This window comes from Torulaspora delbrueckii, chromosome 4 (genome assembly GCF_000243375.1).
Source record: "Torulaspora delbrueckii CBS 1146 chromosome 4, complete genome".
In the NCBI taxonomy this organism is placed as follows: Eukaryota; Fungi; Ascomycota; class Saccharomycetes; order Saccharomycetales; family Saccharomycetaceae; genus Torulaspora; species Torulaspora delbrueckii.
Window position 1 is genome coordinate 792,037 of NC_016504.1, and position 19,612 is coordinate 811,648.

The following is a 19,612-nucleotide window of genomic DNA, read 5'->3' on the forward strand; positions in this document are numbered from 1 at the left end:
CCCGGTCTGACTTCTTATTCTAGGCCCGGCCGTTCGAACTATTAACTAACCTTGAACCCACATACTGTTCCCATTGAAGAGCTCTGCAGTCCGGGCACAACAGACACGACAGCATCTGCTCCTCCAAAGCAAGTTCGCGTTGCAAAATAGGATCACGTGATATAGTGAGGACCATATCCCTCTGAACGGCCAGGGCACATCTGATCAAGCCGCTCAGCTTACCATATCAACCTCCAACACCGAACTGGCCGCATACCGCTAACATATCTTAAACTCCAACAAAGACAACAACTTCACCTCACCTTGGCTCCAACTTTCTCGTCATTACAATTGTGGGCGGTTAAAAGTGGTAAACAAGTTGATAGTTTGGAAAGAAGGGCTGAAAGATGACATAGCCGAGATCGCTTTCAACGGGCAGGGCTTGGCTTCTCATTGGCATATATAAAGGGAAACGAGATTTGATGTGCATCTTAAACATCTGCTAATATATGACAACCTAGTAATAACTTAAATTGAACCGTTGGACCAATGTCTGCTAAAGAGTACTATTCACAATCTGAAACAAAAGAGACCGTATGTTGAAATATAGCCTGCAGGTGTTTACGGGGTTCGAACTATTATACTAACCTATTTGACAGTACAACCGTCCTAACATTCCTCCCCCTGGTCATGGGAAGACCGCTGGAGCACCAAATGGTCAGTATGTGGAAACTCAAAATGAAAGAGGCTTTTTCAGCGGAAACCAACAACAACCGCAATATTACCAACAACAACAATACCAACAACAACAATATCCCCCACAACAATACCCACAGTACTACCAACAGGGTCCTCCTCAGCACCAGCAGCAGCCTATCTATGTGCAGCAACAACCCCCAAAGAGTGGTAATCAAGACTGTCTGACCGCTTGTTTGGCTGCTATGTGTATCTGCTGTACTTTGGACATGCTGTTCTGATCGCCTTTTGCGACTTAAATTTTGTACTTATTAAACTTTTTACTTCACACTAATAATACTTCTTTCCCAATGTACGCCTAGAAAAAGGCTTCTCTCATCTTGGTTCTACCTAGCCGAATGTTTTGCTTGCAACCCGTTGCTGGGCATAGCCTAGGACCGTAGTTATCCGGATGCAAGGGACCTTTGAATTTAGATAGTTCCTTCTTACTGCTTTTGGAATGGGTCCGAGCATTCTCTATCCTAACGACACATCGTCCGCAGAAAGTATGACCGCAACTCGCTACAAAAGTTTTCATAGATAGAGCTCTTTCGGTACCATTTGCAGATGTGAGACTCTGGTAGGGACAATGTGAACAGTACTTGGTCACTAGTTCGTCAAAAGATAGATGCCGATCATCTGCGCTTATACCAGTAAAGTCGTCTGGTAGTCCCACTCCCAATTCCACTCCGCAAAGACAGCATACAGCAATCTCTTCCCATTCGGCAATGGCAGACTCGTCCTCGACCACAATTGCTTGCTTGTTACCGTCGTTTAGCGGTTCTAATCTGACTGTTGTGGGCGTAGTGTCAAATGATGCACTGTAACCTTCCGGTAGGTTCTTGCATTTCTCTATAAAATTTTCCTCCTGTGACCTTGTCTTCTCCATGTTTGATTTTGTCTGAGCATCACGTTCCTGCTCTTCCCGTTCCTGAATTGCATTCAGTATGCTCTGTGTGCGTGCTTCTTCCTCCATTCCATCGTCGAAACCGCCAGGGTTCCCAATCATGCGAAAGGAGCCATAGCCAAAGATACCAGGCTCCAATATATAATGGGTGAGACTCTCTCCCATCCCAGTTCCAATTCCTATTCGTACGCCCAATGGCCCCAATCTACGAAGTAGATCCGCGTTTCCTTGTGTTCTGTTTGGAGGCGATCTGTATCCTGGCATGTTCTGACCAATTTGTGCTGCTCTCCTAGCCATCATCCGCCTATAATCCATAAACAATCGTTCTAGGTCGTACCTGCAGTCTTGCCAAGTGAGAGGATCTACATTCTCTATTATAGAACTGAATTCGTTCATGTTTTGAGCATGCAGGAAAGCACTTCGGATATCGAGGGGATAACTATCTAGCCTTCGTTGTATTGCTGCAAATTCTGGATCGTAATTTATTTGGTTTCGATTTGATGTCAAGCCGCCATCATCCGATTCATATCCATTCATTGAATGATTAGCTCTCCGAGCTGCTCGCCGCATCGGTTGCCGTCTTGCTACTCGAGTCTGATGTCGCAGTTGGCGATTACTCGCTTGTTGTTCAAACGAACGTCTAGCGGGCCTATCATACTCCGTTGCGGTGATCCTCATGGGATTTCGTCCTGGTAAATTAAGTTGTATTGTAGAAGGCCTAGTTTGCTCTTGTACAAATATAAGTTCATCATCTTCTGCATCTCGTGGTGTGCTTAGTCTTTCATCATATACTATCATATCGTCTTGCTCTTCATTCCCCGCAGGTTCCATTTCCAGATCAATGTACTCGGCAGTTGAACCCATGGGCGATACAGAATCCGCATTTCGACTACTCTCCCTAGAGACTACTTCTGATTGATTACTACCGTTGGAGTTTGGACTCATCGTATCACGAGTGGTCGAGCTTCGGAGTCCACTATCTCTTGAACTATGCTGTTCATCGTCACTTTCAATCAATATGACATCATCCGAATTCGAAACTGGGTCACTTGGACCAACATAATTCGCTGATCCCCCCACCATCACTTGTTCCTCCCTTCTTTTCCTCCTTTTTGGCTAGCTTCAAAGCCACTGGATACTCTGGGTAAAAAACTGTCTACTAAGGCCTACCTCGAATACCTGGATGTGTGTAGAAGTCTTGAGTGTCCTGAGCCGCTACTTATATGGTTTAGTAAGAGCGAGTCGTTTTGGATGACGCCCGCCTGGGGTGAATCCACGAGGGACTTACAGAGCAGCTAAATAGACCTAGTTGCGAACGGGCTAGGACCAATCATGGCGAGTCCACCATTTCCTTAACTTAGAGCAGAACAAATGGAAGACCCACCACTTGCCATCAAATGCTCACAGATATACTTGAGCATGATGTTCTTCGCTGCGTTGAAGTCCCTCTCGGAAATCGACGAGCACTTTATAAAACTATAAACTTTGGCCAAGCCCAGGTTTTGGACCTATAATCCTCGTTGACCTCATGAACACTAGCATCATGAAGCTGCTCTGCCTCCGTCGTTAAGCGATCGTGGAAGGAGCAATGAGCTAGAGTTGCCATGCTGGACCTTGACTTTTAGGAAAACCTTGTCATAAGACAGATAAGAGGCTGATTCTTGGGCATATGCGAAATTCTCTCATCCAGCCTATGTAGGGCCATCCGGCGGTTTTGCCTCTTGTAAGTTTTAAGCTTGGCAAGATTTGACTGCAATTATCGTCATTTTAGCTTTTCGATGCGTACAACCGCGTCCCTGCCGATCTCGACGACATTCTGCCCTGAATCGTAACTGGTCAAAAAAGTCCGAATTCCAGGCTTAATGAAAATGAATTTTTTCGCGGGGGTCTTTCTAGTTATTTCCTCACCAGCCATAGGAACAACCAGGTAGTAGTTGTTTTTGACTAGTCCTATGCAGCCTGGTATCTATTCCATCTTCTGTCAATTCCTCTGAAAGGCTTTGCAGCACGCATTCTGGCTGCTGAGAATCTAAGTTTATAGAACTGCTTTTCACTGTGTTCCAGTATCTTCTCAACACTGAAAGCATTTGCGATTGTATAGTATCTTTCTGGACTTGGCGATGTTGCCGTTAAGTCACGTAGCTATTTATGCTTCAGGTCGTATTGGTATTCATTCAGCCATTGCTCCCGCAGCTCTAGAACATTCGTCAGCCACATTGTCTACATCTCGGGAGCCCGAAAGTTAGGGCTTGACCTTTACTTATCTTCAAGTTACGATAGTTAAGATTGGTCCATGTTCTACAATCGCAATTTGCAACGGCTAAGATGTTCCGGTTAAAAAAGCCATATGGAAGTCAATCTTGCAATGTCATGATTTTGTAAGTACACTTTATGACCAGTTAGTAGATTTGCCGATGATTTGTAAGAGATCGTACTGTTTCTTTGCAACCAACATATTTTATTGATAACCTCTATAAATTATTGAGCTTGTGATATCCGAAATTATTATGGACGATTGAAATAAACTTTAGCAGTTCTCGTGTTTTCCAACTCGATTGATGTTTTCCAACTCGATTGACGTTTGAGAGTTCGTTGTTAGTGCCGCTTGCGATTCCACATCTCGATTTTTTTTAATTCGCTTCTATAATGAACATAGAATGTGGATAATAACAAAGTAGCACTAACGAATTCCATGGTCGCCCCCATAATATACTCGCCACACAAAAACGATGGTTTCAACCCTGCAGCAGTGTAATTATCAAAGTCATAATAGTTAAATTTATCAACAAATACCGAAATAACCCCAAAAATCCCTCGAACAAGTAAAAATGGCCATGCGACTATAACTGCCTTTACTTTATACCCTCTCACATTCCTCCAAAAAAACAAATACAATGCCAGTAAGAATAAAACCACCGTTTCAGCCAAAAAAATCCCTTGTCCTGCACCTCTCAAACCCTTTGCTTGTCGCATTTCTTCACCATGATTCCCAGCTTTAGTGGTAATACTAGTCATTTTACTCCCTCCAACAATGATCAATATATTAGCAGGGATCAAAACCCAATGGAAAGTAGCTGCAAAGGACAAGAATCTCATTCTTCTGGCTTTTGAAGGGCTATCGGGATATTTCTCATTGGCTTGTTCTTTTGAAGGTTTAAATTGAGATGTTCCATATACTTCAAATTCTCCTTTGATTAAAAAACTCAATGCACATAGAATTAGTGTAAAATACCCTTCGGCTCCTAACACTAAGTATGCTATTAAGCAATTGACTCCTGAAGCAGTTTCTAGTCCAAGTGAACTGAAAGCAGTGGCACTTACTTGTGCCCCTATGCGTAGTGCTGCAAAGAACACCAAAAATGAATAACGCGTTTTGAACCCTAGCTTTGTAACTGCAAAAACTGCAAAAACAAAATAGATTGCATACAGTGTTAGAAATGTGATTGCAGCGGCCCCAGATTTAGGTTCATTCATCTTTCTGATATAATTTCTTTGAGATTATTTATTAGTAAAATTTACTCTTATAAAGTAAATATCTTACAACAAATTCAAGTGTAAAGGTGGAAAGATGGTCCTCTTTATATTAAAAGAATATTAACAGAACGTCGAAGGTTGAGTCGCTCTGCATTTCAAGGCTTGGCCGCTCTGCATTGTAAGTCGACGGATTTATTCAACCAAGCGGATATTCCAAAATTTGATTTCAAAATCTTATCTACTTCAATTATAAAATCTGTCAATGACAACAGTACTAGAATCTATTTTACAAGGCCCTTATGGCACAGGAGAGAAGAAATGAAGCATAAAACAAATGTTTACTAAACTTATTTCTTCAAACCACTTCTCATGTATCTACCAATGACGATACAATGATCTCTTTCGTAAGGTTCCAAAGTCAGTTGTTCCAAAGGCTTGATACGTTCTTCACGTAGCTTTTGTACTTCTCTGGCGAAAACAGTTTCAGCATCGACAGTAGAGTCAATACAGTTAGCCTTAATGGAGATGACAACACCACCTTGGTCCTTCAAGAACATGTGTGCGTTTAGGGCAATGATACGAGCTTGATCAGGTTGGGCAACATCAGCGAAGACACAATCGACCATACCAATAAGCATTCTATATTTTTGTGGGTGTCTGGCATCCTCGATGATTGGGATAACATTTGGTCTCTTCTTAGCCATAGAGATCAATTCTCTACCAGGTCTGTGGGAGAATTCAACGGCGTAGACAACACCTTCTGGACCAACAACATCGGAAACGTGAGAGACGGAGGTACCAGAAGCTGCACCTAGATATAGAACTTTCTTACCTGGAGCGATGAACAATTCATCTAGACCACCCATAATACCTGCAGCCAACTTAGATCTGAAAGGATTCCAAACACGGTATTCGACCTTGGTTGGAGGAACACCATCTTCCTTCGAAGGTTCTTCGATGGAAACTCTCTTTTCACCATAGACAGATTCACCTGGAGCCATGTTCTTAGTCACCAAAAGATCTTCCTTACCTCTAGCGATGAAAACACCATCGTGCTTATGAGGCTCTAGAACAACTTTGGCACCACCTCTTGCACCACCTCTGGCACCACCTCTTGGACCACCACGGGAACCACCTCTTGGACCACCACGGCCACCACCACGACCACCGCCGAAGCCACCACGGGAACCACCTCTTGGACCACCACGGCCACCACCAAATCCACCACGGGAACCACCACGGCCACCGCCAAATCCACCACGGGAACCACCACGGGCACCGCCAAATCCACCACGGGAACCACCACGGGCACCACCTCTACTACCAGGTCTGAATGACATCTCTGCTCTATTACAATCTAATCTTAAAAACTACCACGAAATAACTTTCAGTCAACTCACTGAATGCAATTGAACCGTTTGAAAACAACTAAAAGTGGTAAAAAGAGCTCTCAGGTTTATAAATCAAGTAGTCTTCACAAGAGATGAGATGAGCTGAGCTTTATTATTTGGAAGGCATCTTGGAAAAAAAATTTTTCAATTTTTTTCAAAATTTTGAAATTCTAAAAAGAAAAATCTCGAGCGGTGTCACATCAAACGGGAATCCAATTCTCAACTTCATTCATTAAGGATGAGCAAACTAGTTGAGCTAGTTAGAAGGTTCAATTGACTCCATCGAGCCCAATTTAGTCGATTGAGTTATTTTACTGTGGTCTTTAGTATGGGTTTTACAGTAAAGTCCCGTTCTAAGTCTTTGAAGGACACCAAGATTGCTGATGGAAAAGGGGTTACTCTGCAATCGCTTCTTGGGGAGATCTCCAGGCAGAATAGATCCATCAATAAGAATAGATTGAGATTGACGTACTTGAAAGAGGAGAAGCAGGTTCCTGTTAGTGAAACTTTTTTCGAAGAACAGGCCAATTTGAATGATGTGGAGTTTTTTGTCAAGGATTTGGGTCCTCAAGTTTCATGGAGATTGGTGTTTGTTGTCGAGTATTTGGGTCCTATACTAGTCCATTCATTATTTTATTATCTATCAAAATGCCCAACTCTAGTGCGCAAGTATCATAGTAAATCTGTTGAGTATAATCCTTTCATGAACAAATTGGCCTACACTTTAATTATGGGTCATTATCTGAAAAGAGAGTTTGAAACTTTGTTTGTACACCAGTTTTCTCAAAGTACTATGCCGCTTTTCAATATTTTCAAGAACTCATTCCATTACTGGGTATTAAATGGTGCCATTGCCTTTGGTTATTTTGGATATGGGTTCATCTTCAGTAATGCAAAGCTTTTCGAAGCATACAGCACTTTGAAATTGAATAATTTAGGTGCTCTAGTGGCTCTCTTCACTTTGGCAGAGTGCTGGGTCGCTTACATTCACATAAAGTTACGTCTATGGGGTGAAGCTCAAGCTAAGCAGGGAAACACTAAGAAGCGTGTGCCAATTAATGATGGTATCTTTGCTTTATTGGTTGCTCCGAATTATGCCTTCGAATCGTGGGCTTGGATCATCTTCTCTTTGATTTTCAAGCTCAATTTGTTTGCACTAATTTTCACTGCCGTCTCAGTCGCCCAAATGTACCTGTGGGCTCAAAAGAAGAACAAGAGATATGGGACTAAGAGAGCTTTCTTGATCCCTTATATCTTTTAGCCACTACACATATATAGTATAATTCTTCACACACCAACGCAAGCGTTCACGTTAGCCAGATATCAGTACCACGTCGTTCTCACCAGCATCGAAACCATCTGATCTGTCAGAATCGTCCTCATCGGTGCTTTCAATCTCCGTGTAAACGCCTGATTCATTAATTTCGTTGAAAAATGCACTACGCAGTAGTTCGTTAGCGGAACTACGTTTCTGTGGATCCATCTCAAAACATTGCTCAAGTAATTGGAAACACCAATAATGATCTGACCATATTTCTTCTTGATATTTTTTCAATTCATAGGCTTCTGGTCCCTCGGGTGTACTTTCAACGTCGGGAAGACGTGGCTCAATGGATCGCTTATCGTGTAGTTCCTGCGACAGATATTCGTAAGTCTCAAATGCTATGCTATATTCTGGGAGTGTACCCGTTTGACACTCTTTTTCGAGCAATTCGTAGACAAATCCTTTCAGCTCTCCAGCAGGCCCATTCTCTTTGATATATTTCAATCCACTAACTTCGAACCCAAGTCCATGGAGTGCGGCACATTTACGAATCTTTTTCCAGCCAAAGATAGTACAAAGTTCCAATAGTGAGTCCGTGTCATCGAGACTTTGAAACATTGGAAATCTTCTTGCCAGTAAGCTAAATAGTATCACACCAACTGACCAGATATCGATCTTGGTTGTTTGAGAGCCACATTTCATCAGCACTTCTGGCGCCCTAAATCCACGGGTTCCTGCCCTATTAGCCCTCTTGATGCGTCGTGTTTCATTCTTGGGGTATCCTTTCGTCAAGTCCACGCCATTAACATTATTCAAGTACACCACTTTACCATTTTGAATCGTTACCATTGGTGTTGTCGCACCTTGATGTGGTGATGCCCCAGTGAAATCTCGCAGTATACATGGGCAAAACTGTTCTTGATTTCTTCGATCCTTCATCGAGAATGAATTATCTTTCTCAGCCAGTTCATTCGAGTAATCGACCTGCAACTCGGCCAAACCAAAATCCACTAGTACTCCACGACCAAGCTCCGGATTATAGAGAAAATTAGTAGGTTTAACATCTCTATGAATGATACCTTTGGAATGCACAAAACTTAAGGCTTGAAGCATCTCCCATAGATACATTTTAATGCCTTTAATCGGCAGATCTCGATAGAAGTTGCGAAACTCTTCATGCGGATAGTAAGGCAGCACAGCAATAACTTGATCTCGTACCCTTGTGGCATCACATAAAGGAGCTACTCGAGTGCAGCCAGTGAGCACATAGAGTAGATTTAGCTCATTATAAATCCTCTGAGGTGACGATGTGACGTAAATCTTCTTCAACGCGACATACTTGGATCCCAGAGACCAAAAATGTGTGTCATACTTGCGGCATATCTTCCCCTTCAAATCCTTTGCCTTGTATACGGATGAGAAAGTGCCTTCCCCTATCTTGTCTATCAGTTCATAGTCCTCTTCGAGTCCTGGAATATCACTATAAAGTCGGCCCATCTCATCTTTGATATCTTGTGGAACCTCTTCCACAGCACCAACTGCGGATTTATCCATTCTCCAATGTCTTTCGTCCCCACTGCTGGCTTCTGCGTGTTGAAGGATGAACCTAGAAGGCAAACTCTTTGCAAGTGCTATATAGCGTGTAATGTTTGATCTTGGATCTAAAAAGTATGCTCGACGCGAACGCCGCATATAATCAAAGGAACATTGAAGATGATGAGCACTCTTAATCGTGCTCACAACTATCAATCATACCTGCCATTTAATAGTAGGTATGCTATACATATGATGACCTGTTTCGACTGTCAAAGCTTTATTTGACTGATGAAGTGGCAATTACAATAAGCTCGAGCCGCCAAGAATATAACCAGAAAAACTGCTTACGCTGCAACCCAGATTAAGATTTACAGTATTTTGTTTCTTGTCGGGAGTGTCCAAAAGGCATCACAACCACCGAGCGGATTATTTGAGAGGGTGAATTATAAAAGTTTAGGTTTGATGATTATACTGCAAAACTTTGCAGATGAAATCAGAGAAAGCCTGTAATGACTGTCAAGAAATCGCTTCTCACCCCAGAAGTGAGAAATGACAAAATATCACTAATCCATTCCTAAATGCAGACTTCTAAATAGCCGCCGAGCTCTCATTTCAAACCCACACGAATCCTCATTCAAGCTGATTACTTAGCAATCAATGAAATAAGAGGGGGAAACTTTAGCTTGAAACACCAAACCCTGTGGAACCTCTGGATGTGTTGTATGATACTGCGAATCTTAGTTTTTGTCTAGGCACCTTTACATCATTGGCTGCTGTCAAACAGTTGGGACAAGTGCAGGCAGGCGACATGCTTCCGAACCTGATTATTATTGATCAATTGTAATGAGTAAGCCAGCTCACAAAAAAAGGTGAAAATCAATCAAACGATCGAACTAAACCTCAGACCAAAACACCATAAAGCTTTTCGCCTAACTAAACTATCTACCATTGGCTTCCTCTACTAAGCCCATTTGTCAACACTTTGTCTATTATTGTGCTCCGCGAATGATCAAAAATAAGCGAGAGTTCCTGAAACAATACGCATCGCAAGGCGCACCAAAGGGATCCGAACAATCCCAATCACTCATATGAATGCACTGTTACTGATAACGTTTGTCTGCTTCTTCTGTCATGTTTCCTCATCTCCCATAACTTTCGAGTTAACCAAAGGTCAAAAAGAGTGCTTTTACGTCCTGACGCCCGATGTTGGGTGCAGTATATCGTACTATTTTGCGGTCCAAGAAGGTGAGAGCAATGACTTTTTGATCAATTACGAGATATATGGTCCATTAGATGCTTATAGCCCGATCCTGGAGAGGTTCAAGGAGCGGTTAGGCGAGTGGTCGTTTTATGCTGAGCATAGAGGAGAATACGCATTCTGTTTCTACGGAGGCCAAGAACATAACAAAATTGTCGATCTAGACATTAGCTATCAGTGCGGCCATGAAGAGGATGCCAGATCTCAAAGACGTAAGGATAGGAAAGAGCAAAGGAGACTGAGAGATTCACATAACGATCCTTCACAGATATCACTTGAGAATTCTGTAGATAAAATAGAGAGGCAATTGTATCTTCTGGAACAGAACATGCAATATTATGAGAATAGGAACAGGAGAAACCATTATACAGTTTGTTCCACCAACCGGAGGATCGCTTGGTTCTCTGTTTATGGCATTTTACTAGTAATAGGATTGGGTTGCGCACAGGTCTTTGTGCTCAATTGGTTCTTCAGAAGTTCCCGGAAGCATGCAGTATGAATGGATAACGCCATGATATGAAAATTATCGAAATATGTACTAGTGTAAGTAAAGATTAATTATGCAAACCTTGGTTCAAGCAATGTGTTACCCAAGGGAAGGTTCGATGGTCCTGACTTAACTGTGAAGACGGTTTTACCTCGCAGAACCGTTTTGATTACAACTCCTTTAACTGTTTGACCATGGTATGCTGTTAGTTTGTTCTTATAATGCATGGAAGCATTGTCGATGCTTTGCTCCTTTGCGTCATCAAAGATAGCAAAATCGGCATCGTAGCCAACACGTAGAAAGCCTTTACGATGTTGCAAACCAACTTGTTTCGCTGTATTTTCACAACACCATTTGGCTATCTCACTGAGTGATACAGATGGTTTCATCATGCAACCTTTTGTATGTAAGAGGGACAACCCTAGACCAACAGATGAAATACCACCCCATGCACTGAAGAAATCACCATGAGCCAAATTTTTCAGTTCTGGAGTGCATGGCGAGTGGTCGCTCACAACAGATGAGATTATGCCTTCACGTAGAGCTCTCCATAGAGCCACACGGTTTGCCTCCGTACGAATTGGTGGACAACATTTGAAAGTAGTTGAGCCTTTGGGAATGTTTTCAGCCGCTAAACTCAAGTAATGGAAACATGTCTCTGCGGTGATCGGAAGGGCAGCTTCATGAGCTTTGCGTATTAAGGGAATTGCGTCCATGGAGGCAAGATGCACAATATGAACTGGAGGTGCTTTGCCTTGTTCTTTGATGGATTCTTCCAAACATTTCAAGATTAAAGAAATGGCATCGGTCTCAAATCTGTCTGGTCTTGAAATCAAGAACGAAGAATATTTACATGGGTCCACTTTCGCTAGTTCGTCATCGATTTCAGCTGCGGTCTCCAATGGAGGCGTAATATCATCGTCGTTATGCACAATATGGGATGGAACACCACCTCTTGGTTCAGCCGGTGATAGAAGGCGCGATAACTGCAGCGATTGTGCTTGCTTTTCCGTAACACCGTTGCGCTCATCAAGAGACCTTATTTTCGTGACCTCCTCGGTCTCAACGATAGTGTGCAAATTGTCGTCAATTTGCATTTCAGCATGGAACATCATCATCGTTTTACAGTCTGCTAGTTTCTGAATAGCCCTTTTGATATATGGCTTATCAATGGCAGGGAATTCGTTCACACCAGAGTCGATCAGGAAACCTTTGAACCCTCGTACACCAGCCCGCACTAGCGGAACCAAGTGATCCAAGTTATCTGGCACCATACCACCCCAAAATGCGACATCACACCACAATTGATCCTCAGCGGCCTTCAACTTGGTGTTAAAATTAGCCATAGTGGTAGTTGGAGGAATAGCATTCAACGGCATATCAACAACGGTAGTGACACCCCCACTGCATGCCGCCCGGGTACCGGTAGCGAAACCTTCCCACTCGGTTCTACCAGGCTCATTCAAATGCACATGCGAATCCACTAGCCCGGGGAAGATAACATTGGGCGAAACGTTCTCATAGGTCCTGACGTCGAAGGTTTTCAACCGAATATCTTTCAAAGATTCAATTACTTCATCGTAAATCTCCACAATTTTCCCCGAGAGTGTGGAGTAAAGAATAGTTGCAGGTTTGATGGTACCATCAAGAACCACACGATCTGAAGAAATAGCTCTTATCGAGCCCTCTGCGAATTCGGAAACCGTCATTAAAAATTACAGCCTACTTCAAATTGAACAACCACAGATCAAGAGTCCCTCTACGCCAGTCAAAGGAATTTTATACAGTTGGAGAATCTCAAAGTAACGCAGAATGAGAAGTTCAATTACGTTCATGTTGATGTCTGGCTTGCCCCCGAAGGCCTTGATAAGCTGCCGAGATCTCATTGGAAGGGAATCTTTTCAGATAAGCATTTTTAAAAGATGCGCGTAATAAACCACGATAATCGATGCTAAAAGCTAAATCGCTTTGTCGTTCAAACTGCGGAACATTCCGTGATAGTTTCTAGTTATGCATAGACCTGGTTGAAGCGAATTCGATGAAGTGAAAAAAATCAAGATAAACACTTACAAAACATACGTAAGAAGTTATGAAAGTCATCACCAATATGCTAATTGCTCAACTGTTGAAGGAAGGCTATACCTTCTCGGGTCAGTTGGAGGGCCTGAATTTTGGTGGCGTATCTTACCAGGAAAGCGTATAGGTCCTGTGCAAAGGGGGATGTGTCTACGTTGACGGACATACCCTCTACAATTTTCTTTAGCGTATCACTTGATATATCGACTTGGTCGCTTGACAAATTTACTATCTTGATGAAACCATTGTAAGCGCTGCTCTTTTCCTCGACAGAGTCTAAATCTTGTATGGCGATGCACCATTTACGCCATATGGCATCTGATGCAAATGGTCCCGAGGCGAAGACTTCGGGCAATGAAATGGCTAGGCGACCGATCGTGATGGCGAGATTCTCCCTGACAGATTGGTCGAGTGATTGCGAAGGGTTAACAAACAGGTCGAGAAGCACACGGGAGAGATCTATGATGTAGTGACTTATATTTAACCGTTCGCCGATGAGGCCCAGACACCAAATGGCGTTGATCAAGGCAGGCTCTCCATCTGGATCATCATTGTGCATTATTTCACTTCCAATAAGTTTTAGAAACTCGGCTAGGCGGCTTGAGATGATGGCTGGGTCGTAAAAATAGGCAATGTCTCCGAGTAGTGCAAATGCACTCTGTCTTACTTCATGGACAGGATCTTGTAAGCAGTGTAGTAAGAGTTGCAACAGGGTTGTATCACGTCCCTCCTGAGGAAACAATAGGCTTTGAGATTGTGATCCGAGACCTTGAGCGAGACCGTCTATCATATCCACGGATGTAATGACGAAGTCCTTTTCAGGGACGACAACCGTGGGGTCCTGCTGAGATCTTGCATCGAGTTCGACGCATTGGCATAGAATTCGGTAAGCTCTGCTATAGACATCTGGAGCCATTGGCATAAATTTTTCACCTAGAGATGTTGCCACGTAGGAAAGACATTCTAGCAGTGGCCACAGCTCTTTGTCATCATCTGGTAAAGAGGACCATTTTGAAATTAAATGTGGGAGTAGTACTTGCATTGCGTGATCATCTAATTCGCATTTCTCCGCAAATCGGCCAACAGCATCATACAAAATGATAAGGTTTTTTTTCTTGTAAAACTCGAAACACTTGTTGAAGCTGTTTAACAGATCATTGTAAAGCAAAGTTTCCACTAGTTCAGCGTCACAGTTTTCGATGAAAACTGCTACACTACTAATAGCGGCTTCTTGAACATCCTTCTTTCTATCCATCAAGGTGTTGACGATTGGTTCTAAAACAGGTATCAAAAACTCTGTGTGATCTTTGAGAATCCATATTGAGAATCGGCTTAAAGTCCAACATGTGATTTTTCTAACAGGTGCCCAAAAGTCCTTCAAAAGTTCAACAAGAAATGGAATCAAGGTAGAAAGCTGATCTTCGAAATACTTCATACCACCTTCTGCCATGGCTCCAAGTGCCAAAACTGTAGCTTCTCTTATAAACCATCTGCCTGAGGTCATATGTTCTCTTAGCAGAGGGAACGCTGTCATCATTACCTCTCTTGGCAAACTGTTGGTCAATGCGTCTAAAGTTGCAGCAGAACATTTTCTCAGATTCCATTGGGTATCAACATCACCTGCCTCATCGTCTTCATCGTCTTCATCGTCACTCTGTTCTTCATCTCTCTTCTTAACTATGCGGGGTGCAGCAGGTTTAATGTCTTCGTCCTTATCTTCTTCAAGAGCGTCATCTTCATTTGATGCTTCTAACATCACGATAGACTCCTCATTATAAACCATCTTGGCCAGTAAGACTGGAATGATATCTGCAACAAAGGGTTCTACAACATGAGCTGGTATTTGGTTGTTCGTGGAAAATCCGTGTAAGAACTCACATGCTTCGATCGCGACAGTCTCGTCATTTACAGCTCCTATCAGATGAAGCATGAACTGAATGATACCTGAAAGATGATCGACAAGTTTATCCGGCCTGTAGTTAAGCAAAATAGAGAATGAAACACATATCTGTGCCCTAGTCAATTCGCTCTCATCGGACTGAGCCAATTGAAATATACTTGCTAAGAATTCATCTAATCTTACGATAAAGCTTTGCGATTGTAAAGGTATTATGGTATTTATGCATTTAATGGACTCTGATCTAATCACTGGTTTTGATGAGGGACTCGATATGAATTTCAAAAAGGTGTCAATCAACAGGTCGATCGGTCTGATATCGCCGCTCCATTTTAATTGGAAAAATTGCGCACTATCCTCCATTATCTTCGAAAGAGCCTTTATACTAGGTTCATTTCCATTTGCTGCCAATTCAAGTAACTGCGATAACAGCTCAATACCCATGGGATCTTCTCTATGTTGCCTGTAATAGGTGGAAAACAAGGTAGTGATGACAATACCAGTAACATTAGAGACTAGATGATTACCAGTGTTGTAAAGACCATGTATGATATTGGCTTTGACGTACTGAAGGTCGTGATTCCCATGTGTTAAACTGCCTTGCTCTAACATGTTATTTTTCAATAAGAGCCCACAAGTCGCCCTATTGGTTTGTAAGTCTTGCGGCGAGAAATGGGATTTGAGCACTTCATCCGATTCTCCTTCTATAAGCATATAACACAGGTAGTTCAGAAATTCTGGCTGTAACTGGAATGTCTTTAGGGCTTCCATAGCTTGAGTTCGCTCATCATGGTTTTGGGCCATTGAGCTTTTCAAAAGAGACCCCAATTGCAAAAGAGCCTCAGGTTGGGGACTCCACATCTTTCTTTTTGGTTGAGATAGACTCTTCTGGCTGATAAAAGTAGCAAATTGAATGCTTTATGTTGAGAGATGGCTACACTAATCTAGTCTATTAATTTTCTTTCACTAATAAACAACAAAAAAATATCTTCATACGGACAAGTCAAACTGGAGACTTAAACAGATGAACTGGCTTGAATCGGCTCAATTGTGATTCATGTATATTATGATCGACATCCTTCTTCATCTGAATGTCGGATTGTAATGGCAAATAAAATGAAGTAACTGTTTTTAACTTGAAATTACATAAAATGGGAGAAGTTTGTGAAGTTTGTGTTTAATGCAAAGATTGAGGTTTCATTCGTTGGCAACCTCATCGAGTAGTCTCATGAGTTCGTCCATTTTATCAAAAATGGGATTGTACAATCGATCAATTAGAGGATGACGTTTGTTCATCCCCGTGTTCTTGACATGCAATGGATTTTTTGAAACAGAAGCTGCGCTGTTGATGCTGGTGCAAGAATTTACTCTTTCAGAGTCCATGAAGATCTGCTCAGATGAAGATGAAGTGGATGCGATGCTATTTGGCTTGCTATCCTGCAAGCTATTGTTACCGTCGAGCTTTTTGGAACCAATTTTAGTTTCCAGGGATTTGCACTGTGATGTTGTGTCACTATCTATTTTTCCATCTTCCTCAACGTATTTTGAGAAGTCTTGAATTGCCCTTGACGATGGTATCGTAGATGAATCTGATTCCGCTCCAAATTGTTCATTTTGTAGTTGTGGCGAATCATTGGTCCACTCGGAAGAGGACGGCGAGAAATCGCCAATGGTTGAAATTGAGTAGTCTGAGTTTGACGTTTGCATACGATTCCCGCCGTTCTGGCCCTTATGGAAAGGTGCAGTAGGTGCCTCAAATATCTTCTGTAGGTCATCGCCCTCGTCTTTTACAGGTTTGTCTGTATTATCTTGCTTTGCTGAGAGTTTTGGATTAGAGGTCTCGGGATCAGGGATAACTTCTTTGTCTTGATTAGAATCGATCTTAGGTCGTCTGACCTTTTCCACGTTTAGAGGAGCCATGCTTGCTGTGTTGAAAGATACGTCGCTGACAACTTCACTGAACTCGTCTTCTTCTGGTAGTCGATTCAATTTCATATCTGCTTCCGTGAACTCATCGTAATGCACAGCATCGACAGTGTCGTCAGCGTTAACATCTTCTTCGAGAAAACGGTCCGCGTAGCTGACCACATCGTTGAAGCTTACTGACTTATTATCCTTGACGTAATTCTTTAAAACCGATGATTTACTGCCTTTCTCTTCAAGTTTGTCATTTGAGTCATAACCCTCAGACGACGAAGTTCCCGTCTCCTGATCTCCCTTGCCATCTAGGCCTTCATCACCGCCAGCTGAATGCCCTGATAGCTGTGATGACATATTTTCATTTTTCCAACAATTGAGTCTGGCTAGTCTTTCTGGAAATGTTTCCAGGATCTCCGCTGGTGCGAAACCGATCTTGCTGTCGTAAGATCTTCTAACTAGCCACCAGTACGAATCTTGATCGTTTAACAGAGTACATGACTCGTCCTGCCTCAACTGACAATGAGAGGGATCAGGACCGTGGAAGGCATAAAGGGCATAAAGCTTCTCTGGATCCAACTCTTTTGGAGGAGACAATGGTTGATAGTCGTCTGAATCGGAGGAAGATTCGACTAGTTCGTCATCTAATCCCAAATGGAGTTTATCGTCTTCCTCAGAATCTTCGTCCTCAGAGAGCGAAAGACCAAGTATCATGTGGTCTGAATCGTTCTCTTCCTTCACGGTATTCCTGAGATCTGTATCAGATCCACTTGCATTCAAGTCCTGCAGCCTTTTCTCCATATCCTCTTCAAAATCAGAGTCCGAATACTCATAGTCATGCGTCATCTCTCCAATAGGCGACTCAACCTTATTGCTGGTAATTTCTTCAATCGTAGTATCATCATCATGATGCAGCTCTCCCGTGTTTTCCTTCTCTTCTACTTCTTCAGCACCGTCTTCATCTTCTTCATCTTCTTCTACTGTTTCCTCTAACCCCTCACGAGGCTGTATAACATCGTTCCCACCACGAAGAGAGTAATGACTTGAAGAGTTACTGAGCATACTACTTCTCTGCTTCGCCGGTGAGGTGTTTGTTGAAGATCGTGTTACGACAACGCTACCGCTGGCACTTTCACTATCAAAATCAGTCTCACTTCCACCAGTACTCATCCGATCCGGTTTTTTCTTTAGAATATCCGAATAGTTCTCTACCAGGTTTGGATCCGCTAGTAATTCATGTCCTCCATTCTCCATCATTGGTACTGACGGAGGAAGCGATGTCATGATAGCCGCTATAGACATTGTCTTGGCCCTCGGCTCATCATGCTCCACTTCTCCACTAGACATCCGCTATCTCCAGTATCTCAAACTTCTAAATATCTTATCGTGCACTGTTGGCCTCTTGTTTCACCTGTTTATTCTCCAGCTTTCGCGTCTGTGACCTCCCAAAGCTCAACAAAGTTCCGTAGAGCCAATAACTGTCTTCTCGAGAGCTGCCGCCACCAGTCTCTCAGCGAATTCAGTGCTCACAGTACCCAAAAATCGTTTCCTTTGGCCTCATCCTGGTACATTCTTCACCATGTTTTGACCAAAGTTGATCAATTTTTCCAATTGACTACCCGGCTCGCACGAAGAAGTCAGAAGGCTGATAATTCGAATGAAATATTGATGAGCTTGATGAATTATCGACGATTAGATGTGCTCTTGATATCTTTATGACCACTTTGGCAGGTCAATTGAACCAGTATAGGCTACAAAATGGGTGTTACAATTGCTCAGACTAATTTAGATGGAATTCTTCCGCTGATCGCGAGGGGTAAGGTGAGAGATATCTATGAAGTGGACCCAAAAACGTTGTTGTTCGTGGCTACCGATCGTATCTCTGCTTATGATTGTAGTATGAGTAATACTATTCCTGATAAGGGTGTTATGCTTACTAGACTCTCTGAGTTTTGGTTCCACTTTTTGTCAAATTACGTGCGCAATCATTTGATTGAGATCCCAGAGGGCAAGACTATTTTCGACTTTCTACCCAAGGAACTTAGTGAACCTAAATATAAGGAGCAGCTGGAGAATAGGTCTCTGTTGGTACAGAAGCATAAGCTAATTCCATTGGAGGCCATCGTCCGTGGCTATATTACTGGTTCTGCATGGAAAGAATACTGTAAGACAGGTTCTGTTCACACCATACCGCAACCACAGGGTCTGAAGGAATCTCAGGAGTTCCCAGTGGCTATCTTTACTCCTTCTACGAAGGCTGAACAAGGTGAACACGATGAAAACATCTCCCCAGAACAAGCTCAGGAATTGATTGGTAAGGATGTGGCTGACAGAGTTGCTGAATTGGCAATCAGGATCTACACCAAGTGTAGGGAATATGCAAAAACGAAGGGAATTATCATTGCTGATACCAAATTCGAATTTGGTATTGACGAAAGCACGGGTGAGATTATTCTAGTCGATGAAGTTTTGACACCTGATTCTTCTCGTTTCTGGAGCGGTGCTAACTACCAAGTGGGCAAGTCTCAGGATTCTTACGACAAACAATATTTGAGAGATTGGTTGACTTCCAATAAGTTGGCGGGCGTCCCAGGCGTGACTATGCCTGAAGACATAGTGGTCAACACTAGGGCTAAGTATCTAGAGGCTTTTGAAGCTCTTACTGGTGCCAAATTCTAGTGAGATTAATTA

General features: G+C 42.6%; 11 protein-coding genes across 11 annotated transcripts; 4 read left to right on the plus strand and 7 right to left on the minus strand.

Moving 5' to 3' along the window:
* Positions 1 to 528: 528 nt before the first annotated feature.
* Positions 529 to 956, plus strand: TDEL0D04340 (uncharacterized protein; the record flags this gene model as incomplete). The annotated part of the gene is made up of 2 exons (XM_003681181.1): positions 529 to 573; positions 639 to 956. The coding sequence occupies 2 exons, from the start codon at positions 529 to 531 to the stop codon at positions 954 to 956; spliced, it is 363 nt and encodes a 120-aa protein (XP_003681229.1).
* A 77-nt stretch (positions 957 to 1,033) lies between these two features.
* SLX5 (SUMO-targeted ubiquitin ligase complex subunit SLX5) lies at positions 1,034 to 2,704 on the minus strand (the record flags this gene model as incomplete). Its single annotated transcript, XM_003681182.1, has 1 exon — positions 1,034 to 2,704. The coding sequence occupies one exon, from the start codon at positions 2,702 to 2,704 to the stop codon at positions 1,034 to 1,036; it is 1,671 nt and encodes a 556-aa protein (XP_003681230.1).
* A 1,512-nt stretch (positions 2,705 to 4,216) lies between these two features.
* Positions 4,217 to 5,095, minus strand: TDEL0D04360 (uncharacterized protein; the record flags this gene model as incomplete). Its single annotated transcript, XM_003681183.1, has 1 exon — positions 4,217 to 5,095. One exon carries the CDS (start codon positions 5,093 to 5,095, stop codon positions 4,217 to 4,219), a length of 879 nt encoding a protein of 292 aa, XP_003681231.1.
* A 347-nt stretch (positions 5,096 to 5,442) lies between these two features.
* NOP1 (rRNA methyltransferase NOP1) lies at positions 5,443 to 6,435 on the minus strand (the record flags this gene model as incomplete). The annotated part of the gene is made up of 1 exon (XM_003681184.1): positions 5,443 to 6,435. The coding sequence occupies one exon, from the start codon at positions 6,433 to 6,435 to the stop codon at positions 5,443 to 5,445; it is 993 nt and encodes a 330-aa protein (XP_003681232.1).
* A 379-nt stretch (positions 6,436 to 6,814) lies between these two features.
* TSC13 (trans-2-enoyl-CoA reductase (NADPH) TSC13) lies at positions 6,815 to 7,747 on the plus strand (the record flags this gene model as incomplete). The annotated part of the gene is made up of 1 exon (XM_003681185.1): positions 6,815 to 7,747. One exon carries the CDS (start codon positions 6,815 to 6,817, stop codon positions 7,745 to 7,747), a length of 933 nt encoding a protein of 310 aa, XP_003681233.1.
* Positions 7,748 to 7,798: 51 nt separating this feature from the next.
* Positions 7,799 to 9,304, minus strand: CDC7 (serine/threonine protein kinase CDC7; the record flags this gene model as incomplete). The annotated part of the gene is made up of 1 exon (XM_003681186.1): positions 7,799 to 9,304. The coding sequence occupies one exon, from the start codon at positions 9,302 to 9,304 to the stop codon at positions 7,799 to 7,801; it is 1,506 nt and encodes a 501-aa protein (XP_003681234.1).
* Positions 9,305 to 10,374: 1,070 nt separating this feature from the next.
* Positions 10,375 to 11,043, plus strand: ERP3 (Erp3p; the record flags this gene model as incomplete). The annotated part of the gene is made up of 1 exon (XM_003681187.1): positions 10,375 to 11,043. The coding sequence occupies one exon, from the start codon at positions 10,375 to 10,377 to the stop codon at positions 11,041 to 11,043; it is 669 nt and encodes a 222-aa protein (XP_003681235.1).
* Positions 11,044 to 11,102: 59 nt separating this feature from the next.
* Positions 11,103 to 12,740, minus strand: DAL1 (allantoinase; the record flags this gene model as incomplete). The annotated part of the gene is made up of 1 exon (XM_003681188.1): positions 11,103 to 12,740. One exon carries the CDS (start codon positions 12,738 to 12,740, stop codon positions 11,103 to 11,105), a length of 1,638 nt encoding a protein of 545 aa, XP_003681236.1.
* Positions 12,741 to 13,141: 401 nt separating this feature from the next.
* KAP104 (Kap104p) lies at positions 13,142 to 15,865 on the minus strand (the record flags this gene model as incomplete). The annotated part of the gene is made up of 1 exon (XM_003681189.1): positions 13,142 to 15,865. The coding sequence occupies one exon, from the start codon at positions 15,863 to 15,865 to the stop codon at positions 13,142 to 13,144; it is 2,724 nt and encodes a 907-aa protein (XP_003681237.1).
* Positions 15,866 to 16,201: 336 nt separating this feature from the next.
* Positions 16,202 to 18,175, minus strand: BUD14 (protein phosphatase regulator BUD14; the record flags this gene model as incomplete). Its single annotated transcript, XM_003681190.1, has 1 exon — positions 16,202 to 18,175. The coding sequence occupies one exon, from the start codon at positions 18,173 to 18,175 to the stop codon at positions 16,202 to 16,204; it is 1,974 nt and encodes a 657-aa protein (XP_003681238.1).
* Positions 18,176 to 18,679: 504 nt separating this feature from the next.
* ADE1 (phosphoribosylaminoimidazolesuccinocarboxamide synthase) lies at positions 18,680 to 19,600 on the plus strand (the record flags this gene model as incomplete). Its single annotated transcript, XM_003681191.1, has 1 exon — positions 18,680 to 19,600. One exon carries the CDS (start codon positions 18,680 to 18,682, stop codon positions 19,598 to 19,600), a length of 921 nt encoding a protein of 306 aa, XP_003681239.1.
* Positions 19,601 to 19,612: the final 12 nt, after the last annotated feature.